General features: G+C 36.3%; 1 protein-coding gene and 1 long non-coding RNA gene across 22 annotated transcripts in view; one reads left to right on the top strand and one right to left on the bottom strand.

Moving 5' to 3' along the window:
- The window catches only part of LOC138358242 (uncharacterized), a 54186-nt gene extending 46986 nt beyond the window's left edge, over positions 1–7200 (top strand). Inside the window, exon 3 of the long non-coding RNA XR_011225279.1 lies at positions 7067–7200. This is a non-coding gene — a long non-coding RNA (uncharacterized lncRNA). The remainder of the gene's footprint in view (positions 1–7066) is intronic.
- Positions 1–22431, bottom strand: part of LOC123764388 (longitudinals lacking protein, isoforms H/M/V) — a 130566-nt gene that overhangs the window by 27692 nt on the left and 80443 nt on the right. For 4 of the 21 annotated variants that reach the window (XM_069315935.1, XM_069315936.1, XM_045752134.2 and 1 more), the window contains exon 5: positions 8772–12662. The exons of 7 other annotated variants lie outside the window; for them this stretch is intronic. In XM_069315935.1, the coding sequence (XP_069172036.1) occupies positions 12330–12662 (333 nt within the window). In that variant the 3' untranslated portion in view covers positions 8772–12329. Of the gene's footprint in view, positions 1–8771; positions 12663–19562; positions 21359–22431 lie in introns of those variants that run through there. 10 more of the 21 variants (XM_069315937.1, XM_069315938.1, XM_045752137.2 and 7 more) reach the window with 4 other exon arrangements.

The raw sequence follows: 22431 nt of genomic DNA, 5'->3' as shown, positions 1-22431 counted from the left end.
CCCAGAGTACATGGGGGGGGGGGCAATGCTTAAAACCCTAATTGGGCTTCAGTTGTAAGCCTCATGAATCCAAGAGGATTCAGTGGAATCCCAGATTGCATTGCTTTGCAATGCAATCCTGTGATGTAGTGGTCTCGGGAGCTAACTTAGGAGTACCACGTGAGTAGGTATGAATCCTCTTCACGGTTCCAACTGAATTTTTCATAAGCAATGGTTGGTGTTTGATCAGATTCTCATGCTCCGCCCATTGTTTGGAGTGATATTTTCTAACAAAAGCAATAGTTTTCTTTTGATCCTATAGTCAAGGTCCACCAATTGCTAGTGTGTTATTCTGTAACAAAAGCAAAAAGCGTTTTTTTATCCAATGCTTAATGAGTACCTGTTGCTGGAATTATAGTCTACGACACGAGTGCCAAGTAATGCCTCTTGATCTTGTACACATCACCCATTGCTGGAGTGATACTCTGCGACATGGGACATAGTCTTTTCCATAGGGAAGGTAAAATCTGCACACCAATTGATGGTGTGATGCATCTAATCCTATTTCAGGTCACAAAATAAAAATATTATACTGTATCAAACCAAATATTTTTGGTATGTTGCAAAAAAATATAATAGCTCTTTATCAAGAGCTACCATTTACCAAATGTGTTAGGTCACATTCAATATTTCAGTCAAGAAACTTTCCTTTTCATGTTAAAAAGTTTAGATACACCATTTGTTTCTAAGGTTAAGCATCCCCCCTATGTAATACTGTATTAACCCTAATTCAAAGGCATTCCATTTCCCATGTTATAACACTTTACAATTAAAGTTTAGCTTCCCTGCTTGCCACCTGATAATCATATGCTTTTAAAAATGACACAATCTGGATTTACACTTAATATAGAATACTGTCATTTTCCACTAATTATATTTCTTTACCACTACAGTAGTAAATTACAGTACAGTACAGTATGTGCAAAGATTGCTGCCAGTTACGGACACTGAAAATTCAGAAACGTTGTATTCTTTAGTAGGGCTAAACAAACTAAGAAACGAAAGTAAATTGTAAATTTTGGTCAATTTACATATTTTGCGTGGATGAATTAGATATAAAATTTATATAATATACTGAAAATAGAGTATCCAAATTTTTTACTAAAACAAGGCTCGAATTTACAGAGGAAATAATAAGGAACTGATAGTTAAAGGCAGGTTTATCTTTATTTTCTATTTATTGGACTTAAAACAAGAAAAATAGCACATTTATAAATACTTCATCAAGTTGTCATAATTGCCGCTTCATTTAGTTCTCATTAATATTATTTTACCCAGTCATCATATATGTTACTTCACCTACTGCACGCATCATAAACCTAATGGAATATCATTTTTTCATAATGTTATTTTTCTAGTTCTCACGTTATGTATCGTTTTCTCTCTATTTTACTTCAAAATTATTAAAAATGATGCTTTATTTTCTTAAAATATATACAAGATCAATTATCACAAAAAATATATACAATATAGTAAATAGCCTCATTTGCAAACAACCTTACCAAGAGATCATAATGAGGAAATAAACGTTGTCTTTCATGACAGTATATTAAATGGATTCAGAGCAAGTAATAAGAATGTAACACAAAACAGCATAAAAATTAAGAGCACGAGCTTAAAAATTACCAAAATAAAATAAAAAAGCTTACTCAAGTGTAATGAGCTAAAATACAAAAAAAATCTATGCAATGTCCAAGGTCTTATGCAACCCTGGTCCAGAATTCCCAGTACCTATGTGACCACTTATGAAATCTGTACTCCTTCCCTTAATCATGCCGGTTGAGTTTATATTTATTAAATGGTTTACAGGCTCCAAGGTATTACAAGGTCTTTGATAAAAATTAATAACCTTGGGTTGAAACTGACCATGTAACTCTTTAAAGCCCATAAACAGTTTAGTAAATACAGATTAAGCATCCATGAATGAGGTAAAAGGTTATAAGAGGAATAATATCGTAAATTGACACGTAAATGCTCTGAATCCTGGCCCTGAGCTGTACTATGGTGTGTTATGTCCCACACCAAATACAACCGTGACCTGTACCAATGTACAACGTCCCACGTCTTGCACAACCCTGAGCTGAACCAGTGTAATTATCTAAGTGTAATTACCTAAATGTAGTTACAGGATGAGAGCTATGCTCATGGTGTCCCGTTTTCCCAGCACTCTTTGTCATATAACGCTTTGAAATTACTGACTGGTTTGGCCTCCACCACCTTCTCACCTAACTTGTTCCAACCGTCTACCACTCGGTTTACAAAAGTGAATTTTCTTATATTTCTCTGGCAGCTTTGTTTCGTTAGTTTAAATCTATGACATCTTGTTCTTGAAGTTCCAGGTCTCAGGAATTCTCCCCTATCAATTTTATAGATGCCTGTTACTATTTTGTACATAGCCTCTTTTTCTTCTAGCTTCTAGTTTTGCATATTTAATGCTTCTAAACTCTCCTTGCAGCTCTTTTTCTTCAGTTCTGGGAGCCACTTAGTGGCATGCCTTTGCACCTTTTCCAGTTTGTTGATGTTCTTCTTAAGATATAGGCACCATACAACCGCTGCATATTTCAGCTTTGGTCTAACACTAGAGACCAGTGAACTAGAGGTATAGTGATGCCAATATGTTGGTTGATACTGATTATACTATATCCATACTGATTTATAAGCTGACACTGATTTCAGGGTTCATAAATGATGACATGAGAAATTAGTAATACAGTACTCAACAATCATAGCACAACTTTTCCAGGAGAGCTCAGTAAGTGAAACTATGTTGCATGGACTCCTCCACCGCTGATTACTGATTAGTACCACTCAAATAAACAAATTAATTAGCATTTTTACACAGTTACCAGTCATGGAATGGTTCCAGGCAAGATGCCTTACATTCTCACTATGTAGTTTAAATCTTTGAATAAGACCACGAGTGTGCTTTAGAAAAATTGAATTCAACCCTACAGAGTACAGAATATCATAAACCACATTAAAGATATCTTAATTAAAAATTAGATGGAGAAGTATGACCAAAAAGCTGAGCCTTTAACTTCATGAAACACAATTAGTCATCTCAAGGATATTACAACATGGGTGGGACCAGTGGTGGGAGCGAGCAGGAGAGGGTGGGTGCAGCAAGTGCACATAGGGAAAGGAGGATTTGTACCTGGATTGAACCTGGATGGAGTTCTACTCCCCAAGCCCAGCCCAAACCCAGGTTTGACATGTGAGTGCTTGGTCAAGCAGGATGTTGCTTGGAACAGCCTGCAAGGGAAAATGTGGGTTGGGTTGTGGTTGATTGTGGTAAGAAAGGGCGTGGTGCTGCTGTAGATGGAGTGGATGAATGGATAAACAGATGGCAGGTGGTTTATGTATTTATTATGCTAGTTTGGTCAGTACCAGGCCAAATAAATATTAGATGTTTTTGGAAGAATATGCCTAACTCATTTATTTACCTATATTAATTACTTGTAGGTGTCCAATGTACTAAGCAAATATGAATGTACATTAATATATGTAGCCAATACACCAAAATGTGATTACAGCTATCTTTATAAACAATATAAAATATCATGTGAAAGTGTAACTATTATGTTCACGTCACAATAACTCCCATTCCTTGCCCAAACACACAGCAATAAACACAGGGCCCACACTTCTACCATCCCTACCTGCACACCCAAAACCCCACCTACTTGCCTGGTAACATAGCCCACATGAATTCCATCTCACCCCAAGCCTACCCACCCAAAAAAAAAAAGCCATATATGAGATAGACAAAAATCATACTTTCTTACATTTTAATGATGAGAAATAAGCAACACAACTCAAGGTCAATATGCATTTACAGCAGGATGATCATGCATTTCATGATTACTGAACCATTATGACTTAAATCACAGAAGTATTTTGAGGAAACTCAAAATGCATATGTTATACAGACTCTAGTGTAATTTGACGAATGTGACAATGGAGTGAAAGGCCAGAAAATGGAATTCAAAGGAATAAAAAGAAAAGTGGGGCAATGGAAATTCTATTTTCAGATAAACAGCTTGCAAAAAGTAACAATTAACCAAACAAAATCTAATCTCTCTTTATCTAATTTTACATTGACAGAATAAAATACTTAAATTACTGGGACTGTTTCAAAGGAATCAAAATTAACTGGTTGTAAAGATGAGAGAAATCACATACAATACCTAGACTGTTACTAGGTTAGGTTCCAAATATACAAAAAAAATATATATATACTGGAGTGAAAGATATGCTAAGAAATGCAGAATAGACCCAGGGAATAGAAAAAATACCATAGACACAATCAGAGAGAAATTTATGAACATCAAAGGCCTATGGCTTTTCAATGTCTTCCCCAAAATATAAGAAATATTAACAACAAAAGTGGAGATTTCTAAGAGGCAATTAGGCAGGTTTCTGAAGGAACTGTTGGAACATCTTCTTGTAATATATATGGGGGTTCTGTCAGCTGCTGCTAGAAACAGCCTTACAGATCAAATTGTCAGGAAAAGCCTGGCTCCCAGTTAATTTAAGGGAACAAAACTCTCAAAACCAATTACAGGTACAGTACATTACAAGTAAATACATCAGACAGCCCGCAAACACATACACACGAAGGTTGCAACAAGTGAGGTGGTGGTTGATCCTTACATCAATGTTATAACATTATATGCAAAGATTATTGGGAAGACAGGACGCTATGAGCATAGCTCGCATCCTGTAACTGCACTTTGGTAATTACACAATTGTTTGACTGACTGATGAACTTTAATATAAGAGTTAGGGACTGTCATCTTAAAGCACAATTCAGCACTAGATCACTTTTGATTTAGCCATGTGACTGAGATAACATGATTTGAACTACCTGTGACTTGACACTGGATTATACTGTAAATAAATATTGTACCCCACCTCCACTACTAGGTTCATACACACTGCAATTTATGGCACTTGGGGGGAGAGCTGAAAACATATTCTTAACATTTGGAATATGGAAATCACTAAGGATGTATAATAATCAAAGAAAGCTGTCCATTTTGTGTTTAAAATTGCCAAATCTCCAGTGTTTTACTTTAATTCCTTATCTGCCACTCATGTAGGTATCCACAACTAGAATAAGTTACTGTAATTAGTAATAATTATACAGTATTACTAAACCGTATTAGCTTCATACAAATGCATGATGCTGGCTCATAAGTAACATTGCCCGTTAGCAGTTTAAAACATAAATTCCCATTTTGAGAAAGCTGAAAGGTTAAGTGCAAGGACGTTCAAATCAAAATCCCGGTGGTGTGGTGGTAGCAAGCTCACCCTATGAACTGTAGTGATATCAGCCTGGGTTTGAGCCCTAGGAAGAGAGAGATGATTAGTTACTAATCTTTAACTGTTCACCTAGCAGTAAATGGGGACCTGCTTGTAAGCCTACTTGCAGATTGTGAACCAAGGGAAAATGTCTAGGATAAGGATTTAGCTGTGCAAGGAAGTTTTCTGTTAACATGAGTCAGTATCAGCTGAAATTTAATTGATAATGGTACTATGTGTACTCTATGACAAAAAGAGGCCAATACAACTGAATACTGATACACCCGCACATCAATATTATATTGCATAATTTTTAAAGTCTGCTGACATTAGGAGAGATGAGTCTGTGATGAGAAAGAAATGAGAGAGAGATGAGAGATAGATGAGATATAGATGAGAGAGATATGAGGGATATATTCAAACCTAGGCTGATTGTAATTTGGAAACTAATAGTAAGCTTATTAAACAATCAAATAAATGATAATGATCTTACATGACCTGATGTAAGAAAACAGAAATACAGAAACACTTACAATGGAAAAAATAAGATAACTGGCAAACTTTCAATCACACCAACTCAAACATGAAATGCTCCTAGTCTGAAAAATCAACATACTTCATTTTGACAATGCTCAACCTATAAAAATAACTCATTCAATTAGCATCAGTACTGACACTTATTAAAAGCCCAGTGCTGCATGTCTTGATGACAAGTTCATTCCTCAATTTTGAAATTTCCTCTTCCCTCCCTCAGTTCACAGTACAGTATCTGTATGAAATGAATAATACCCAAGTAAAACAGTCGTGCTTGTGTCATGAATGTGAAGGTCTGCATGGTATGAACACTGGCTGCCAGTAGAATGGAACATGATAAAAGTAATACCTAAAATATAATGTAGAAACAAATCCATTAACAATATGATCACTTAAAAGAATACATAAATTCAAATGGCTTTAGAATGTCCATATAATATTGTTTAGAAGATGAGGAAGCAATCTTGAGTATAGTATTGAGCAAAATTGATTTTGAGGATAATTGAAATTTAAGTAAACAAAATATTGCAAGAACAAATTCACTTTCCAAACCACCTACAGGTTCCCTAAAAATTCTACACTCTTACCACATTCCATGGCACTTATGAGAAATTTCCTGCTCTGGTTCTATGTCTGTTTATTTTCTTTAAACTTTCATCAGATCAATTTGATATTTTATACAATTAACTGGATTTAAAATATTGCTATTTCAAGACATTATACTTGCTTAGGTATTTTCTGTTACATGAGGCAGATTTATTTTTTCTGTCCAGAAAGAAAACTCTTTGTGCCTTAAAGCAAGGATTCATGAGGGTGCTTCTTGTTGGTCATTCACGGCATGATGCTGACGTAGATGTCGATACAGGTTACTTTGGCGGTTACAGCGAAGAGGGCAGAGTGGGCAGGCGAAGGGTTTCTCCCCAGTGTGAGTGATGACGTGACGCTCAAAACGCTGCTTCCTACCAACACCCGTGAAGTTCCTTTGGCAGTAGGGACAGAGCATCACCTGCAACGACAACACCGCGCTCAGACCTCCACCACTACCACAAATATTGCCCATGCCACCCCTCATTAACCCAACATATAATCACTGCCAACTATCACTAACAGCATGGCCAAGGTTCTTGCCTTCGTTGCTTGTCACTTTTTTTTTCATAGGGCATAGTTGTACACAAAAATTATTATCTAGATTGCAGATGGCCTTGGACAGTAGTGGCAACAGATGGTCTGTGGGTGAGATCCGGATGTGGTGAGGGGTGATGGGCAAGCAGCGAAGGGTGAGCACTGCGGATGTGTCGGTAAAGGTTACTGCTGCGGTTGCAGGCGAAGGTGCAGTGTGGGCAGGTGTGTGGCCGAACACCTGTATGAGTCAGCATGTGACGCTCCTGATCGGCCTTTCGGATGAACATGCGCCCGCAAGCACCGCACACGAATCCCACCTGCAGGAGAAAACACGCCTCAGTCTCCATGTGCCTGGTAGTGTAAGCATTTTCATGTATCTGCCATAATGATTGTGAATCAATTTACCCCATATAAAATATTGTACTGTGTAATCATTTCAAGAAAATTTACACCATTATAACCTTCATGGTTCAAATTCTGTTCAACATCAGCATCACTGGTCAGTTGGTTTGGTAGTCAGTAGAAACACTGGCAGAGGTAGAAACAATACCCAGAGTTGGGATATTTCCCAGTAAAGGGACATTGCCAGAGATGGGGGTACTGCTCGAAGTGGGAACACTCCCTTGAGTTGGAATGCTGCTAGTAGTAGGGACACTGCCTGGAGGAGGATGGTGTCGCAGCATATGTCTTTTCAAATTACTTTTCTTCAAACATCGCATTGGGCACACTGAGCATTGAAAGGGTTTTTCTCCAGTATGGGTTAGCAGGTGGTTGTGCAAGTTCTGACGAGAATTGATACCTCGTGGGACAAACCCACAGAATGGACAGCGCAGTTCAGCACCAACTGGGCCCTTCAGGTTGAGTAGATCTCCCTCAAGGTGCATTAAAAGACGGGCATCCCCTCTTCCACCCCAGCCTCTACTTCCTCCCCCGCCTCCCCCTGCTGCCGCCAGCACAGCGCCTCCGTCCTGAAATGTAAAGGACAGGCTGTTGGTGTCAGCTGAGGAGGACTCAAGCAACTGCCAATGTTCAATTACACTGAGAAATTTAATAAAAATTTCCAGCAAAGAAATATACTTTCCATTCCCAATTTTAAATGAATTTCCATTATTTAATGTATGTAGTGTAAAATTTGACAAAATAAAAAATTCAGAAAAATACTATAGTCCAAAGGTTTCACTTTAAGATGATAGTAGTTGAGGATTTATGGCCATCTATTTACTCTTAAACAGGTGAATAACTGACCTATTCAAATACCAGAGCACATGAAAAAATCACAGCCAGTAAATGAGACTACAAAACTGTATAGATCACATTTTATTTGAATTTATATGGAATGTGCATATAATTTGGTTTCAAAACAAAAATGCCTTTGCAGATTTTATAAGTTCATTTTGTTTTACTTATTACTAGCAACATGCGTAAATAATTACAGCCTGTTACTTTAAACAAATGGAACCCTTGCTTGCCACAGAGTACACACAACTTCAAACATTTACATAAGGCAGTCAAATTTTACTATAAAGTGAGTGTATGCTGGAAGGAAAACAGATGCATCAGCGTGGACAATAGTCAAAAAGCATAAATAGAGGTGTAATGGGAAATTTGTGTACAGTATGTACTTCCTAAAGCAGTGTGTCAGTGTGACTAGGCCAACCCAATTTTAATACTGAGAGGATAATTTAATTATGTTGCTTTGGTCACTGAATTACCGGAGTTATTTAATAAATATTTCTCACAAACTCTCTAAAAACAGGTAGATTAAAATACAGTTGCCAATTAAGTTTTATTGTCTTAAAACATTACAGAACACAGAGGACTTATAAATACCTTGTACAGTGTCACAAAACAATACAATTTAATTTAGAACAGGAATACAATTTGTTTTAACATCTGATGAACCCAATGTATACTAGATCTCTGCCATCCAAATATACTGTATAATTTTCTGTCCTTATGAATCGATAATTTTTACATAATCACGAACAAGATTTTTGTTAAACATATGACACATTAATTTGTCTATTTCAGTTACATGACTGTGCCTGAAAAGCTGAACTTTCTCTTCAGAACCAAACTTAGCATGATCAAATAAGAGCTTATCTTCATAAAGAATACCTAACGCCCTATAATATTTTCAAGGGTTACTGTATATAAAACCAAATTGTTAATCTGGCAATAAGAGAGCAGGAGCTCACAACAATGGAGGTTGGTGCACACGACGTGTGTGACGAACTAAATTTCCACTTTGGCTGAAACTGAGAGGACAATATGGACATCGGAATGGTCTCTCGCCTGTATGGATCCTTGAATGGCGTTCTAAAAGAAACCGCTTTTTTGGTCCATTGAAAATCCTTCCACAAACCTCACACTGCACAAAAACATCTGCTGCTGAAGATGCAACTGAAGTAGATGATAAAGGGAGTTGTCTGCTGGCAGAAGAGGTGAAGGAGGTGACAGTCAGAGATGAACACAAGCCCGTGGTCAGAGGTGGTTCTGCCCTCATTGGGAGCAGAACTCTGCTCCCGAGACTGCAGAGGGGTGACCTCTGGAAGACAGTAAGACTCTGTAACTATTCATTTGATGCATATATTAACTTGACTTAGAATGATATAATGGAAATATCACCTGGTAGATGAGCTAAATTTATAGAACAGAGCATTAGTATCCTCTCTTCTTCAGCTTGAGTTTTTTAATTATTTTCACTCTTCTTTTAAATGCAATATCATGTACAAGAAAATAGCTTCATAAAGTTCCTTAGAGTGCTGAATCTTTTTGTTCCATATCTTTAAATGGATGTCTTCCTCCAGAAGTGAAAAGTAAATTGTTGATTGTAGGAATTCTGGAATGTGCAACAGAGGTAGGCAAGTTGAAAGTGGACGCATGTGACACAGAGCTTGACATGGTGAGCCCAGCAGAAGTGTGCTGGATGGCAATGTGACGAGTCAAATTAGTGCGTATGTTTGCACGGTAAGGGCAGTGTGGGCAAGGAAATGGCTTTTCCCCAGTATGAATTATCAGGTGACGGCTAAGCCGGAACTTGTACTTATCGCCTTTGAAGGCCTTGCCACACACAGGGCAAATGGCGCCCCCTTCCACCGAGGCCAGGCCCAGCGTACGTCCCAGGGATGGAGAGAGGACAGTGGCTCCGCCTACACTCGCCTGTAACAACACACACTATCAGTCTTCATTGGAAGGACAACCACTCTTGTCCAGTTTAAAAATAAACAATTCTGGCATATTTACCAGTGAAATACTGGGCTTAAATCTTCCTTATAAAGGAAGTTTTAAAACACATACAAACCACCACGTCAAGCTGATGCTACATCCAACACCATATTTTTCTAGCAACTGAGATGAGAGACTGCACAAAATCCTTCATTAATGGATTCCTTATCAAGTACTGTATGATGGAGGTAGTTTAAAAAACCACATTAAGCATAGTCATAGCTAATCAGTGTGTTGCTGAACTTCTTCTGGCACTAGATGATGATGTACTTCTAGAAGGTGATGTGGTTGCACTTCTTCCTGCAGATGATGAGGAAGTGTTGCCAGAGTAGCGGCTGCAGCCAGTGCATGCAGTCTTGGCGTATGTACCATCCTCACGTGTCGGGAAACGTGATCACGACGAGCAGCTCTGTAGGGGCAGTGTGGACAGTGGTAGGGCTTTTCAACAGCATGGGTGGTGGACAGGTGGCGTGTCAGCACGTACTGCCGGTTGGGTCCCTGGAACCTCTTCCTGCACAGCGGACACATGACGGACCCGTTCCCCTGGAACACACAATGCTATCAGCACCTGACCACCACCCAACCCAAATCAACATAATTTACCCGGACTTTGCCCAGGTTTTGCCACAGACGGATAGGCCAGATAGCCCAAATAAGAGTCCTCACATCCTCTTCCCACTCCCAACATGCCTTCGGTGTAAAACATCTACATCAATATAAAGTCGTCGATATTTTCAAATAAGTTTTTCATTCTACACCATGTAAGTTCCTTTTTTTAAAGCTGACCAAAATAAATGTATCACCTCCATTTTCAATACAATCCCCCCCTAAATTTGTTACACACAAAAAAATATAAAGTAGAAACTTCAAAATCAAACTTAAAATTTCAGATTGAGATCAATTTACATAAAAAGTAGGCTATGATACAATGTAAGCAAATTTCTTTGTGGAACTTATGAAAGAGAACAACAATACTGTATATAAAAACACATTACAGAGCAAAACTAAAGTTCAGATAAGAAAGCAAATTTCCATTTACAATTTTCCATTAAAGGTTAGCCTCATAAGCTAAATCCTGTCAAGAAATAGTATACTAGAAGAAACTGTGAGAAAGATGTGATGAGCATTGCAAAAATGATCTCATATAGTCATATAATTCTGTAGTTCAATAAAACCTTTGGGAAACATTCAGAAATTACATTGCAGGAAGTTAAAGCCTAGTTCCCCATACTTAAATGTAACTCACAAGGCCAGTGATTTATTTGCTCTCCTTCATTCACAATGTTATCATACTGGAAACTGAGAATAAAACCAAAATCTTGAGACTGACAAAGTTGAAGGAGATAGCAAGTAATGTAGCAAAATAATTAACTGGTATATACACAATGTTTTAAGTTGTACACAAAAAAGAATATTTAAATAAAAAGACTGAATATCAAAATTTGAAAGCCAACTGCATTAATCTGAAAGCAGTTTTAACATCTGAGGCTTAAGACAATTCCATCTGTTATCAACAGATAAGATAAGCACTGCTGAGACAACCAGCTGTCCTCATGAAGATTCCACCTAAGTATCTTTCAAAGGTGCCAAATCATGCTGGACAAGTGGGCAATTTTGGTTCGTGTATTACAAATAGTAACGGCATGGGGCCAAATTAAACTGCAATGGTAAAAAGCCCTTAAATCCCCAACCAGGTAACATCAGGTATGGTATGTACATTTGCAATTCATTGTCTAATTTAATCTTGTATTTTCCAAGATACAGTGTATCATAAAAAATTGACTTGGGATGGTGACGAGTAACACACTCTTAGCAGTATGTGTTCCTGGACAATACTGTTATAGTCCATTCATTCCAAAAGATATTTTTCTGCAAAACAATGATTATGTATCAGTGAACTGTATACATAATCACTTTGTACTCAACTGATCACTGTTTCAATAGTTTAATAAAATACTAATGAGTAATTCTGAATCATGTGCAAAGTTAGGAAGAAAGCAAAGCAAACATTGATTCAACGTGGGAATTATTGTATTGTGCACTTTACAGAGTACTTCGCCAAATCAAGGATGATGTCAAGAAATGAAATTTGTTAAGACAGGTCAAGTTTGTTCCGAATGTTCAGAAAGTGTGTTATGAAAGTTTCTAATCTGGTGTATGGTTTCTTGGTTGACATGTTGGGGGCGAAGTAGACTGGGATGGGCGGGGTGTCGAGAACGTATGTGTCTGGTCAGGTTGCTGGAGATGTTGGCACGGTAGGGGCAATGCGGGCAGGCGTACGGTTTCTCCCCTGTGTGAGTCCTCATGTGACGCCTGAGGAGGGTGGCGTGGTAAGGCCCATGGAAATCTCGCCTACAAATGGGGCACGTGGCCATAGCAGGCCCAGATGGGGGTGTGATCATTCCCACCAGCCCAGCCCGCGCTGCCATCAGCCCCTGCAACAACAGGAAGGCTCTCAGTCTGGCCCATCAAAGTACTAATAAGTGTATCACGACATTTATATTATTACTAATTCCTTTCCAAATTAGCGTCCATAAAAAAATGACTTAATACAATTATCTCAACACATTTCAAATTCCAAGTAATATCTACTATAATAATCTTGAGTGATCCATTCATTTAAAGGAACTAAGTACTGTATATCCCAAAATATTAAATAGTTTGTCCATAAATTCCTTGATTCCAATAAAAAAAAAATATACTGAATATATATATAACTGTGTGTATTATATATATATATATATATATATATATATATATATATATATATATATATATTTATTATATATATATATAATACAATATATATATATTGTATTATATATATATATATATATATATATATATATATATATATATATATATATATATATATATATATATATATATTTATTATATTTTCAAATATTTTTTCGTATTGAATGATACAATTTTCCATTACATTACATATGATGTGAATTTTTTGTTTACTTTCAAAACTAACTCAAAATTTGATCAAACCTAACCTAACTACGTCAGTAATTCATGTTTCTAGTATAATGGATTATTATTGTTAGAAAAGAACCAATCTGGAAAGAAGTATTTGAAAATAACAAAAATAATTTGGCCTATTAGGCAAATTGGATCTTGCATACCAGGCCAAGTAGTGAGGAAAAAACACCTGGTTTTACTATGATAAGAATGCTATGGCATTAAGCCACTATTTTCAGATATTGAAATGCCCACTTAAATCAAATGTTAATGAGAATGTAATCATTCCCTATTATTGAGTACCTCCCAACCAATCTTCTGAAAAAAATTCACTTTTTATTTAGGAAATATAGTATACTGCATGCTACAAAAAAATACATGCAGCAAGTTTAAAGTAACACCAAGTGAGATTTAAGTTATTAACTAAAATCACTGCTTTACAACAATAAATCTATTACGAACGTGTTCATAACTAAGAGCTTGTGTTTGTGCGGATTTTTTTTGTTTATTAAATTTGAAGTACGAGGATTTTATTTTGATGTACGCATATTCACGTGTGCGCTTGGGTTTGCGTGTTAAAATATATTCATAACAAAATTATAAACTTGGTAACTAAACTATTATCTCCATTATAAGAATATTATATATATTGCAAAAATAGTATTACAGTATACAAATTACAACAGAATTGTTATCGCAATACAAAATGTATCACTGCAATGAAGAGTATCAGTACCAGTATCTCCACTTCATAGTTCCTATTACCACTACACAGGTCCAGTCTGCACTTCAAACACACAAAAATGTGTAAGTGAAAGATAACTAACAAAAATATTAAACAAATAAAGAATAAATTTTAATAATCACAATATTGATTATACTATGTGTGTGAGCATGGTTAGGCCTCATTTATCACTATTTGACAAGAAAATATCAAAACACTGTCGGCAAATGCAATACAAATACAGTACCAGTAATGTAATCTGAACAAGTACAAAAAATGCTATTGATTTTGCCACGATTAAAATAAGACAAGAACAGGATTTTCTGATATAGGTTACCATAATCACACACAAATTCAAGATGAGTTAGCATTATGAGAGCTGTGGAGACATATCCAATCACAAAGATGAATTATCGGTACAAAGCAAATATTATAATACAAACTTTCTTGTCTTCATCACTGTGGCAAAACAAATATTATAACACAAACTTTCCTGTCTTGATCACGGTGGTAAAACAAATACGATTTACAGAATAAGAAGCTTTGTTGATGATGTTCTATTCTTGACTTTTTTAAAGTCAAAATGTCTCCAAACTCAACCATTTTCATTTCAAAACACAAACAGTGATTACTATAATTACTATATAGCATATAGTAATTATAGTAATTAAAAAAAAGTAGCACAACTCTCAAGGCGTCTTAAAGCGCTCGAGAGTTGTAAGATGTTCTCTGCGTTTCGTGCAGTGATTAATTATTAAAAAATTAAACATTACAGTAATGAATCTGTAATTTTAAAACAACCTTCTCTTAAAAAATTTTCCAGCCTTCAACAACTCAATGAAAAAACTAATTCTGATATTCTTTACCTATTTCCCCCCTCATTCAATTTGGGAAAGGCATTAAAAATTCTTCTATATTACCTCCCTCAACCCTTATAATTATTTGGATCCTACCTACCTTGAGGTGGTTGCAGGGATCACTGCCACTGCTGCCCATTCTCTGAATGGGGCCTCGTAATTGACTAGACTGATGGTCCATGCTGCTTGCAGTATGATGTAGGAGTCACAGCCTATTTGATCAGTCTGTTTGAAATCTTTCTCCTCTTCTCTCTTTAACTCAAGAGGTAACTGCCCTTTATACTTAGGAGAGTAGTACTATAGTATGTAGTATTACTAGTAGTACTAGTAGTATGTAGTACTGTAATGGTGTAACTGCATTCTCTCCTACAGTATCTCTTCCAGTTAAAGTAGCTTCAGTAAATCTAAGCACTCTGTTCCCCTCTGCTTGGGTTCTGGGACAGATTTTGTTCAATGCATCTAAACTGATTATAGTTTAGCTATATACAGGTACTTCTTTAAATGTGGGCATCGTACCACAGCTGCATGTCGTTATTTTAGGCTCGCATAAACAAGCATAATAAAATTTACATTATCTATATACAGTACTTAAAATGTCATCCTATGGATGGCACAGACTAATGGGAAATATAGAAAAAACCTAGATGACTGTCATGCCCATCATATTGGCCTAGACAAAATAAGAACATTGAGCAACACATGACAAATGGCATTCAATGTAAATAACTGTCCCCTTAATGAAAGTGACAACAGGTAAAAACAGATGATGTATAAAGTAACAGTTCTCTCTTGGTAGGATGCACCTTGGTGTAAGCTCACTGTTGGTGCAGGTAAGTGTGTTTGGTGAAGTGATTCTGTTATGTCAAATCTTTCGCTGTCACTATCTCAATTATTTTGGTGCCACTAGTCAGGATCTTTCAAGATGCCTACAATATAAAAATAATGACAATATCACATAACATTTACACACAACCAATTACACAGAAATTATGTAATTTCTAATATGTAGTAAATGATGTAAAAAGTAATATGATGTGGTGGAGGCTGACTCCATAAACAGCTTCAAGTGTAGATATGATAGAGCCCAGTAGGCTCAGGAACCTGTACATTAGTCGATTGACTGTTGAGAGGTGGGACCAAAGAGCCAGAGCTCAACCCCCGCAACCACAACTAGATAAGTACAGAAATAATTTAGATACCATATCAATAACAGATCAAACAACTGTGTAAAAAAAAAAATCAACCAGCTTATGCCTAGGTTCGTTCTACCATCTACAAGACCATACAGGATCTGTCAGTTTACACCACACCTACTACTACTGCCGACCAATGAGGACCACACTACCTAGCCCTCTTGACAGGATAACCATCTCTGCACTAATTATACCTAAATGGAATATGGTACAGGATATTGTTGTATTTGTGCATTTGTATTATTTTTTTTAATCTGTGAAAATAAGTTATACCTTAGCAAAATGCATTAGGTCTATTCAGTGTGTAAAATGAACTATGAAAAATTTATTTTTCAACTTTCTTCAAAAGCACATAAAGAAATACTGAGAAATACGTGCTATAATCATTTCGATACTACTTCATGTTTTCTTACGATATGTGATTTGGAACGCCATTTCAGTCATATTTAATAATATATGTAAAAAAAATTACAGCTTCAAAAATGTTTTATTATATTATATATATATTGGCGGCATGATCAAAATTCGGCATGAGTGAAACAGCTCATATTTGGTGCATATTGAACAGTCGATTAAACAAACATTCATTTCTGTGAGGATTGTTCAAATAAGCCGCCACTGAGCCAGCCCACCCAGATGTGATCACATTAACAGCTGACAATCTAAATATATGCTATTAAACAATGCATAAATTCTTTTAAACATACATGACATTATTTAACAAATAACACTACAGAACAAAAATGTAAAAATACATTCACTGCATATTGAACACAACACTCGTCCATTGCAGCTCATCTATGCTCAACGAGAGTTTCAATGCTACTGTATATCTAAATTCTGTACATAAAATATGTAAAAAAGAAGAAAATACAACAAATTATCATGACACAATATTAACTCAAAACCTATACACAACATGACAAAAATAGATATGGAAATCTGTTTTGGCCATGTTGTGTGTAGTTGTGTGTATTACTACACACACACAACATGGCTAAAACAACTACCACTTTACACCTGAACATTATACGTACTAACATTATAAGTACTAGATTTGCCTCTTATAATCAATAACATGCCTCTAGAATCCATCTTCCAAAAGGGATAAAACCTGTAGATACGCCCTAGGGATGGAACAAACAAAATATGTACTATTGGATCCCGCATCCACAAAATAAAAGAATCACATTTTGTACCATTGGAATACTAAAGAGCATGACACAAGCTGAAACAGAGTAACCATACAACTAATCTGTCCTAGGCTTAAATAGGCATAGCACATTAGGTTTGCTTCTTGACTTCTTTTATGAACCTTCAACAGAATTAATAGTACAAAATGTGGATTTTTTGTGCGTCTTTATTCTTTATGTACTGAACAAAAACAGTAAGAACAAGACCGGAACATAACGACGCCAACACAGAAGATACTGCTCAACATAATAGACCTATTACATCTGATTAATCATTGTATGTGCACCTATTTACCCCCGTTTTCCACTTATGTTTTTACCTGACCCCATACTGGTATAAATCTACCGAGTTTTGTAATTTCTTATCACTTGAGAATGAACCAAGTAGGTTCGAAACGTTATGTAATTTTATAAGTGCAATACATGTACATTATTCAGTTATTATTCAGTCTTCACCTTGAAAATGAATATGACTTTTGGTGAACTCCTCTTCCAGCTGAACCCTGATACAAGAGCACTAGTAAGAGGGATAGAAGCCCTAAATCAGAAAAAGAGTTAAAACAGAATATGCTATCATATTCAATGAAACATGCATAAAAGAAAACCTGCTGCCAGTATACACGAATATATATATGTATGTAATTACCTAAGTGTAGTTACAGGATGAGAGCTACGCTCGTGGTGTCCCGTCTTCCCAGCACTCTGTCATATAACGCTTTGAAACTGCTGACGGTCTTGGCCTCCACCACCTAATACATAATGTGTATGTATGTATGTGTGTGTGGGGGGGGGATGGAATTGGCTTCAACAACCTCTTCTTTCCTTCAATGCATTCTGCTTGCTAAACACTTCCTCATACAGGGAACAAGAACTTCCTTATGTCCCTACAACTTAATTGTGTCCCAAGCTTCCACAGATGACCTCTAGTCCAACCTCCTTTTTAATTTAATATACAGTAGTGAGTATGTATGTATGTATTAGTTACAGGATGAGAGCTACGCTCATGGTGTCCCTTGAAACTATTGACAGTTTTGGTGTCAATGGCCTTCTCACTTAACTTGTTCCAAATGTCTACCACTCTGCTTGCGAAAGAACTTTCAAATAACTTTTTGGCACCTTTGTTTCCTTAGCTAGAGTCTAAGACCTCTTATTCTTGAAGTTGCAGGTTTCAAGAATTCCTCGTTGTCAACCTTGTCAATTCCTGTTATTATTATGTATGTAGTGACCTTATCGCCTCTTTTTCTTCACTGATACTTCTAGCTTTGGCATATTTAATGCGCCTAGCCTCTACCCACGGCTCTTATTTTTCATTTACACAAGCCATTTCGGAGCTTCTTTAATATTTCCCCATCCTTGACATATCTTGCTAGCACATTTGTTGATTATTACATTTTATTCTATTACTGGGTACTGTACTCATGTTTCTCTTACCATGTGTGTATAGTATTCCTGAAATTGTCATGATGTTGATGTCTGTATCTACATACAGTACTTTGTTCCCAAAAGTACTCTCCTAGAAACCTCATTCATATATATTGTTTAAGTCATTTCCCTTCCCAATTTCTATTTCTCAAGTGTCTTAATTTGATTTCTAAGTTTCACAAATCATTTCAAACAATGTCTCCTGTCTCTAATTTGTGCCTGCTGGGGCAAGCCCTATATGGTACTGTAATGAGTACAAGGTGTGCAGCGATTCCAGTGTTGAAAATTTGGTGGTAACGATGAAAGAAGTGGTGGAAATGGTTGAGGAATAGTAGTAGTAGTAGTAGTAGTAGTTATTTATCATATTGGTGTTACATGTGATGGATTTTGTGATGTAACCACTTCCTCAGAAACAGCTAAAACTTACAATCTGCAGCATTCATATTGACAACAAACTCACTTTTTGCCATACGAAAAACAAAAAAATGAGCCCTGAGGCCCATACAAATATACATGAGCATTCACTTTTGGCCTGGTTTGTTTTTGGGTCCACTATACATCTCACTTATTCTTCACACAACACTGTGTGATGCTGTGTCTAGCGCTGTCTCTAGTACAATTGCTGCTCAAATTCTAGCATGCAAAATTAAAAGAAATTACCATTTTTTAATAGTAAATAAAAATACAGTAACATATTAAACAGGAGAGGGGGAAATAAGTTAACAAAATAAGAACAGAAGAAATAAAAAAAAGATGAGGAGTGGTGAGAAAGTAAATGAAAAGGAGAGTGGAGAATACAGATGAGAAGAAAGAAAAATAAATAAATGAGAAGCAGACACCTGTCACTGTTCTTTTCCTCAAGGATCCATGAACCTCTTACAAAATATCTATATAAAGCTCAGGTTTAGCAAAGGATCCTTTTGACCTTAACTAATTACAGAAAATTAACGCAAATTAGGTGAAATAAACACTAATAATAGATCATGTCCATATTTATTTTCGATAACTTCTCACTAGATATAATTCCTCCAAACACATTCATCAAATGCACAAACACATTCAAAATTACAGTAGCTATTTAAACATAATTTTGCTGAAAAGAGGGCAATATGTTTTACATTTTTCATCTGAATATACTAACATGCAAAATGTATGGTAAATAGCAAGGAACAAGATATGAATTTATGACATTTCTAATATTTAATGTGATAACTTCCATTAAATAAATACTGCAACTCCATGATGTATAGGTCAAGAAAAATAAACACTATCTTTCAGTGTCACGGCAATACTGTGTGATGCCGTGCCTTCACCTGGCCCCAACTCTGGACTGCTGCCATTAAACAATTCTACTAAAATTGTATTTCAAGACATTTCAATAAATAATTCTGCAATAAATGCTTTGCAAACGAAGCTGCAAAAGCATTTAAACTTTCAGCAGTCCAATCCTTGGCCAAATGCCTTTAATAAATAAAAGAGAAAATTCCTTTCATTATATGAAATGCTTTAGCCATTCCATGTTCATTTCACCCAAGACTGCCGGGAATGAATTCATTGACTTTCAACAGTGTTTTATTACAATTTTCCTCACTTGTATGTTCATAACTTTATATAACTATACAGTATATCCCAAGCAATTATGTTGCTGTCACTTTTAAAATGGTCGCTTGTCTTGCATAGAGCATTATGATATCTCTGGGGCAAAATTGTCTTGGTAGTAGGTGTAGGGCTGTGGGGCATGATTATGAAGAACTACCATGGTGATGCCTTCCACACTCAGTCTGGCACGACCACGACATGTTTTCTTGGTACATCGCCACCAACTGGTCCGTCCCCCAGCTTCCTCACGACAAATCCTGTGCTTGAAACCCTCGAAGTAAAGCAGGTCTTTCCCCCTCTGAGACTTGACAAAGGCTCCACCCTGCTGGAGGAAAACTGTATATCAGGGTCGGCTCTTTATCTCTTGCAAGTCTTGTCAAAGTTTTCATGTGCTTATATCCCTTGTGCTGATACCTTTGGCACACACTAATACACACTGTGTAAGCATATAATGTTCATCTGATGTGCAAACAAAAAATACATCATTCTTGTCACATTCAGTCAATAAGCATTTCACATAGCAAGTAGGATACTGCACCAACACACAAAATTTCTTTAAGTTGTACAGCACTTAATTAAAAACAAAATTACTAAAATATAATGACACAGTATCCATTTTTTTTAAGCTGTTTCTTGATAAAAACTGAGTTTTGTGTGACATTGCATGTATCATAAGTATATCACAGGTCTACACAGTACTTGTCTACAGAGTGCAGCCAAACGTTCCAGTTAATAGCAAATTAAATTTTCTATTTAATTTATTTTCACTCAGAGGGGCGACGACGGATGATGCACATTATGTGACGACGAATTAGTTGTGAGGCTCACAGATGAAGGCAAAAGAGAAGGGGCAGATAAAGGTGTTGCATTAGGCGTATGAACAGTGCGTAGATGTCGAGTGAGATTACTAGACACATTTGCACGATATGGACAATGCGGACATTGATATGGTTTCTCCCCGGTGTGTGTCACCATATGTCGTGTTAAAAGGAATTTCTTGTTAAGCCCATGAAACTCTCTTCCACACTCGGGGCACGGCAGTGGCGTTCCCAAATCCCCAGATATAGAGACATTGCCTGCCCCTGAGGGATTAAGACGGGGAACACAGTGTGACTTGAGCAGGGCAGACGCTGAAGGGGAGCACCTCACCAGGGGACTGCGCCACGACAGCCTCTGAAATACACAAAGGCATCGTCACACCCCTGGTATGGCTCCCCTTACACCTTTAAATAGATAACAACCTTAACAAGTTTCTATGATTTTGACTGAAATTACAAGCTGTGTTGTAAATTTCAATTTCAAAAATGTTAACATCAGGTCTTGCAATTTGTAATCTGTTAGGATTACTGATTCCACTCCTGTACCATACTTAATCACTTTAACTTACATTAATCAAATTCTTTATTATTAATTCAAACACCATTGCATGGTCAGAATCAGTTTCTACCGCATACTATATTATATATACAGTGTGTATGTGTGTGTGTATATTTTATATATATATATATATATATATATATATATATATATATATATATATATATATATATATATATATATATATATATATATATATATATATATTATACACACAAATACATATGCACAGTAATAATATACACGCAGTTGATATCTTTGCATTTCTTACAAATAAAAAGTCACAAGAAGCTTATAATAAAAGGCCTTCCCAAATTTACATATTTCCAGCTTTACATATAATGAAGACTGACAATTCTTATATCATGAAGTATGTCAAGTTATATACTTGCATCATGAAGTATGCCAAACTATACTTACATCATGAAGTATGTCAAGCATGCTTGCATCATGAAGTATGCCAAACTATACTTACATCATGAAGTATGTCAAGCTATACTTGCATCATGAAATAAGTCAAGCTATATACTTGCATCATAAAGTATGTCAAACTATATACTGTACTTGCATCATGAAGTATGCAAAATTACACTTAAATCATGAAGTATGCCAAGTTAAAAAGTTTGCCAGTCTATTCTTATATGTGATCTTACATCACTTAACTGCCTCACCTACCCACTGGCTCCACCTTTTTAATCACGTCCTGACACAACTGGCAAACTATTACTGTAGTTCCATTCACTGATGTTCCTTTTAATACAGTAATCCACTACATCTTGCCAATACAAATGTGAAGGACACCCCATTCACCTGGCCTATATGGGTTTCGAACCGTGGACCCCACATGTGTGAGGCCGAAGGACTATACT

The sequence above is a fragment of the Procambarus clarkii genome, chromosome 82 (assembly GCF_040958095.1).
Source record: "Procambarus clarkii isolate CNS0578487 chromosome 82, FALCON_Pclarkii_2.0, whole genome shotgun sequence".
Lineage (NCBI taxonomy): Eukaryota > Metazoa > Arthropoda > Malacostraca > Decapoda > Cambaridae > Procambarus > Procambarus clarkii.
The sequence above is the reverse complement of the archived record's forward strand: the minus strand, read 5'-3'. Positions and strand labels throughout refer to the sequence as shown.